The 6,522-nt window shown below is 49.9% G+C and overlaps 1 protein-coding gene across 1 annotated transcript; it reads left to right on the top strand.

Moving 5' to 3' along the window:
• The first annotated feature begins 3,646 nt into the window (after positions 1-3,646).
• HOXB13 (homeobox B13) lies at positions 3,647-6,131 on the top strand. Its single transcript, XM_003786470.2, has 2 exons — positions 3,647-4,507; positions 5,472-6,131. The coding sequence occupies exons 1-2, from the start codon at positions 3,907-3,909 to the stop codon at positions 5,723-5,725; spliced, it is 855 nt and encodes a 284-aa protein (XP_003786518.1). The 5' UTR covers positions 3,647-3,906; the 3' UTR covers positions 5,726-6,131.
• Positions 6,132-6,522: the final 391 nt, after the last annotated feature.

The raw sequence follows: 6,522 nt of genomic DNA, 5'->3' as shown, positions 1-6,522 counted from the left end.
GGCGCCTGTGGCACAAGCGGCTAAGGCACCAGCCACATACACCTGAGCTGGCGGGTTTGAATCCCACCTGGGCCTGCCAAACAACAATGACAACTGCAACCAAAAAATAGCCTGGCTTGTGGTGGGAGCGTGTAGTCCCAGCTTGGGAGGCTGAGGCCGGAGAAGCACTTGAGCCCAGGAGTGAGAGGTTGCTGTAAGCTGTGATGCCACTCACTCTACCCAGTGTGACAGCTCGAGGCTCTGTCTCAAAAAAATTTTTTTTTATTATTATTTTTCCTTTTAAAAAATTGAGATAGGGGGTTGCGTGAAGCGGCTCATGCCTGTAATCCTAGCACTCTGGGAGGCCTGAGGAGGCGGGTGGATCGCCTGAGCTCACTGGTTTGAGACCAGCCTGAGCCAGAGCAAGACCTCATCTCAAAAATACCTGGGTGTTGTGGCAGATGCTTGTAATCCCAGCTACTTGGGAGGCTGAGGCAAGAGGATCATTGAACCCAAGAATTTGAGGTCACTGTGAGCTATGATGCCATAGCACTCTCACTCTACTGAGGGAGACAAAGTGAGGCTCTATTTCAAAAAATAAAAATAAAAATTGAGATATAACTTATATACAGGTAACTTATATATGCAGAACTCCCAAGTGCACAGTTTGATAAAATTTCACAAAGTGAACAAATCCATGTAGCCACTAGCATCTAGAAAGATCAAGAATACTTCCAGCACTCCCAGAAAGTGTCTTTATGTTCTTTCCCACTCAGAAGCCCACCTCCCGAGGACGATTTCTATTCTCATCTCTATCGCCAGACCCTAATTTTGCTTATTCTTAAATTGCATAGACATGAATCATACCAAAGTTACCCTTTAATGTCTGGCTTCTTTCATCTACATATCTGTGTAATTCATCCATGTTGTGTGTAGCAGTGTTTTTTTTATTTCTATGTAGTGCTTGTTTAAATATAACATGATTTCTTTTCTCATTCAACTGTTGACAGACATTTGAGTTATTGATAGTTTCGAAGTACTGTGGATAAAGCTGCTATGGACCTTCTAGCACATTGCCTTTTGATGGATATAAACGTTCATTTTTGTTGTATTTATGTCGAGGAATATAATTACTGGGCCATAGGGGATGACTATGATTATTTATTTACTTGTTTATTTTTGAGACAGTCTTACTCCATAGCCTGAGCTAGAGTAACATGGCATCAGCCAAGCTCACAGCAACTTCAAACTCCTAGGTTCAAGCGATCCTCCTGCCCCAGCCTCACAAGTATCTGGGACTACAGGCACTAACCACACCAGGATAATTTTTTTTTCTATTTTTAGTAGAGAAGGGTTCTCCCTCTTGCTCAGGCTGGTTTCTAACTAGTGAGCTCAAGGGATCTTCCTGCCTTGGCTTCCCAGAGTGCTAGAATTATAGGTGTGAGCCACCCTACCTGCCTGATTATTTATTTTTTAATGTTTAGGGATCTGGCTGGGAGCAGTGTCTAATACCTGTAACCCCAGCATTTTGGGGGGCCAAGGCAGCAGGATCACTTGAAGCCAGGAGTTCAAGACCAGCCTGAGCAACATGTCAAGACCTCCATCTCTACAAAAAGTGAAATAAAAAATCAGCCAGATCTGGTAGCTTGAATCTGTAGTTCTAGTTACTTGGGATGCCAGGCCAGGGGGATTGCTTAAGTACCACTGCAGCCTAGCTGTGGCAACAGAGCAAGACCCTGTCTCTTAAAAGAATTAAATACAAATTTAGGAATCTATTCATGCATTATGTACATGTAAACATAAATATATATGTTTTCCTAGTGGAAGTTTAAACCGTGGATATATCCGCTACCAAGTAAAACCCAGTGACAAATTCTTAGTGTTTAGGTTAAATTTCTGGTATTTTTGCTTTTCATAATTAGACAAATAAGAAACTATGAAGAGAAAATGGAAAGCATTGAAGAGACATCTCCCTTTGTTTATATTGTTTTCAAATGCAATAAAATCTAGTGAGGATTTCATGCTTGGCATCTTCAATTATTAGCAATCATTATAAGGGTCTGTGCTCTCCACTATAATCCTACATCTTGGAGCAACTCTGACTTGCAGGAGGGCTCCTTCCCACAGGTGGCTCAAGTTCAAGTTTAGATTGGTGAGGGGACATGGCTGAGCACATTCAGAGCTCAGGGGGTCTGTTCCATATAATGACCAAGATCCTGCCATTGAATGGAAAAATTTCTGTCTTCTCTAGAAAAACTGGGTGTTCTAGAAAAAGCAGGCACAGAAGGATTTGATTTGAGAGGGGTTAGTAAAAGAAACGGAAAACTTCTAAAGACAAATGTGTAAAAGAAACCGCTTGATTTTTCTGAATTGCCCTGCACAATAGACCCCAACAGAGGGGCCTCAAGCAATTCTGCCAGAGGTTGGGGCTACCCCTCCCATTCCCTTTTCCTTCTAAGGAAAATTTAAAGCTTAGAGGAAGCAGATCAGGGTCCTTGGTTTTCTGGACACTCAGCTTAGGTGGGGGTGTGCCAATGCCAGGGACAGTTTCCTGGGCCTCCTGACCATAGTGAGAGGACTGCAGGGCAGAAAGGCTGGGCATCTCCACACAGCCCAGGCGCCTGCATTCTTGGGGTCTAGAACTCTCACAGTTGGTTCATGGCTGTTAGCCACGCCTGGCTTACCCAGACTTCCTTAGATCCTAGAAAAGTGTGGGGGGGAGGGGAGTGGTTTTTTTTCCCCCTCGACTGACACTTCAGAATTTTATAAGATTCTGTTTCATGCCCTCCTTCAACTTTTCTCTTCCTCTTTGTGCTGCTGTCTCTAGATCTGTTATTCTCATATTCTCTCTCCCTCCCTCCCTTCCTCTCTCTCTCTCTCACACACACACACACACACACACACACACATGCGTCTCTGTATCTCTTTCCCCACCCTTAAAAGAAAATCCAGGCCACGTATAGAGGCTCCATTTTCCCTACATGTCGGGACACTGAGTGTTCTGAGATACATCCACATCGCACGTTTTCTGTGTTTAAGTTTGCTTCCCCTCCCTCTGCCTCATCCCGAATGGGGAGCTTCCAGAGTCTTATGGGCAGTAGCTAAGAGACCCTGGGAAAGAGGCGTCCTGGGCACCTCCCTGGAGCCTGGAGCAGCTCATTACATTACATCCAGGACAGGAAGGGCACCTGGAATGCCCTGGGGTGCTAGTACTCAGGACTCAAAGCAAAGGGCTCCCAGAAACACCCCTTAACCCCTACTTCCCAGACTCCTCTTAGGCGCATTCCCGGGTTCTCCTTTGAGGCGGGGAGCAGCCTCCCAGCCCCACCCCCGACTACCCTTCCCCCAACAAGATGGACACTTTATAGGGAGGGCTTTTTATTCTCTCATTAAACCAGCCAAAGCACAGGAGACAGAGAGCCGGGGAAGGAGAGGAGGAGACAGAGGTGGGGCCGGGCTCCCTAGTCCCCTCTCACCCCGCCTACCAGAGAACCTCCCCTCCCCCCCACACATGGAACTGGGTTTCTCCAAAGCAGAGAAAGGACACTTCTTCCCTTTTCTTTCCTATTGTTTTCAAATGGAATGAAAGAGAGAAAAGATAGATAAGAAAGAGAACAGAGAAAGGAAGACAGAGAGACGGGGCGGGGGTGGGGGGAGAGGGGAGAGAGAAGCTGGGGTGAAGTATTTTCGCAATTTCTGGCTTAGAGGATTTTATTAGCCTCTCTCCCCCAGGCCACAGCCAATCAGCGCGCGAGCCCGGGCCCCTGTGTCTCTTGCGTCAGGACGGCCGTGCTGAGCGAATGCAGGCGCCTTGCGAGCTGGGAGCGATTTAAAACGCTTTGGATTCCCCGGGCCTGGGTGGGGAGATCGAGCTGGGTGCCCCCTGTATTCCCCACCCCAGCGCCCCATGAGCCGCCCCTCGGCCCCATGGAGCCCGGCAATTATGCCACCTTGGACGGGGCCAAGGATATGGAAGGCTTGCTGGGAGCCGGAGGAAGTCGGAATCTAGTTGCCCACTCCCCACTGACCAGCCACCCAGCGACGCCTACGCTGATGCCCGCTGTCAACTATGCCCCCCTGGATCTGCCAGGCCCTACGGAGCCCCCAAAGCAGTGCCACCCGTGCCCCGGGGTTCCCCAGGGGGCGTCCCCAGCTCCCATGCCTTATGGCTACTTTGGAGGCGGGTACTACTCCTGCCGAGTGTCCCGGAGCTCTCTGAAACCCTGTGCCCAGGCGGCCACACTGGCTGCCTACCCTGCCGAGACTGCAGCGTCTGGGGAGGAGTATCCTGGCCGCCCTACGGAATTTGCCTTCTATCCCGGGTACCCTGGAACCTACCAGCCTATGGCCAGTTACCTGGATGTGTCAGTGGTGCAGACCCTGGGCGCTCCTGGGGAGCCTCGCCATGACTCCCTGCTGCCCGTGGACAGTTACCAGTCCTGGGCCCTCGCTGGTGGCTGGAACAGCCAGATGTGTTGCCAAGGAGAACAGAACCCACCGGGTCCCTTCTGGAAGGCAGCATTTGCAGGTAACCTCTATTACCCTGGGTCCCCTTGGCTCTAAGCTGGGGTTATTGGCCTCACTGGCACTTGTCTGGGAGGAGGAAGGAGACTTGGAGATGACGAGTGCGAGTTTCTCTGGTTCTTCCCTGTTGGTAAAGAGGGTCCTGGCAACTGGAGGGCCTGGATAGAGGCCCCAGAGAGTCAGTGTGAGGGGCCTGAGCTGGGTGTTATCTGAAGCCTGAGGGGTACCAGTCCAACTCACTTCCCCAGGAGGCCCTGGCGCCAGCTTTTCAATATGCCAAGAGCCTTGGATCTCTTTGCTGTTGGGTGGGGGTCAGGGAGTCCCTACCCAGGGCAATCCTAGTCTAATTCTACACAAAGGCTAAATAACACTCAGTGAGTGGGGGCAGGGTGATAGGTCAGAAGGGAGGTATTGGATGTTCTGTAGAGAATTCAACCCCTTACTTGCTCTTAGATGAGTTTTTCAATTTACAAAGGAAAATTTAGATTTCCTGCATCCATGACTTAGTTGTGTGCATTGGGGCAGCTGAGTGTGTGTATGTGTGCCTGTGTTGAGAGTGGGGGCAGAAATGTATTTCCTCTTGTACAGAATTAGCCTGTAGAATCTACAAGAATGGCTAAAGGTCTGAAAATGCATGCAGGGTGGACACATACATGTATGTGGGCAAAGGCCTGGCTGTATGTGGTGGACGTGTTTGCATAATCGTAAGTGTGAGAGCAGTGATGGGTAAGGGTGGCCTGCAAGAGCCTTGGCTTGAGCGGGCATCAGAGAATCAGCTAGAAGCTGGGGGCGTCCCTGTCCCTGTTGCTTTAGGTTTGGTTGCTAGAGCACACATGTGCCTTAGAGTGACCTTGGTGCGCCTGTAGAATGTCCTAGCCTGGTGTTTGAGGGGCTTAGGTCTGCAGTTGGGCTTATGCCAGGCTGGGGTCTGAGTGTGCCTCTTTCTCCCTCCCTTTTCCGTCGCGCAGACTCCAGTGCGCAGCACCCTCCTGAGGGCTGCGCCTTCCGTCGCGGCCGCAAAAAGCGCATTCCCTACAGCAAGGGGCAGTTGCGAGAGCTGGAGCGCGAATATGCGGCTAACAAGTTCATTACAAAGGACAAGAGGCGCAAGATCTCAGCAGCCACCAGCCTCTCCGAGCGTCAGATTACCATCTGGTTTCAGAACCGACGGGTCAAGGAGAAGAAGGTTCTTGCCAAAGTGAAGACCAGCGCTACACCTTGAGGGATCTCCTGGCTTGGGGTGGGAGGAAGTGGGGCTGTCCTGGGGAGAACAGAAGCCTGCCAGGGCCACAATAGGACCAAGGACTCTGATGAGCGGGGGGCCCCCGGAAATGACACCTTTCCCAGGCCACTGACTTCTGGACTATTCCTCATGGGTGGCTGGGGTACCCCATATGTGCCCAGAAAGCAAGGCTTAGTGTCACACCCCACTCTGCCAGAGTTCCCAAAGAACTTGTCATAGTCATAATCATTCATACTGACAGTGGCGGTAATCACGATAACCAGTACTAGTTGCCATGATAATTAGCCTCATATTTTCTATTTAGAGCTCTATAGAGCACTTTAGATGCCGCTTTCATGAATTGAGCTGATTTTGAATAAACTTGGAAGGAGATCTCTTCGAAAGGCAGCTTCTTCTCAGACCCCCTTCAGTTTACACTCCCTGTCTCAGTAACCACAGGAAGACTGGAGATGAGGGAAAGGCAGATTCACCTGCGTGGCTATGAATGCACATTTAGCTTTTATTTTTTTTTTTGCAGTTTTTGGCCAGGGCTGGGTTTGAACCCGCTACCTCTGGCATATGGGGCTGGGGGCCTTATTCCTTTGAGCCACACAGTTGAACAGGATGAGCAATGCGAGACGGTGCCTCTTTCCCCCTCCATGCCCAACCCCTAGGTTGTACCTACTGGTTTCCGAAGCCCCCAATACCTAACTCGTAGATTTTGAAGTTGTGTGCAGATGAAGCCACTGGCTTCCCCAGCCAATCCTCCTTTCAGAGAAAAGGAAATTGAGAAAGTA

This window comes from Otolemur garnettii, unplaced genomic scaffold (assembly GCF_000181295.1).
Source record: "Otolemur garnettii isolate 467f Iridium unplaced genomic scaffold, OtoGar3 scaffold00018, whole genome shotgun sequence".
Lineage (NCBI taxonomy): Eukaryota > Metazoa > Chordata > Mammalia > Primates > Galagidae > Otolemur > Otolemur garnettii.
Note: the sequence above shows the minus strand (reverse complement) of the source record. Positions and strands in the feature narration are given on the sequence as shown.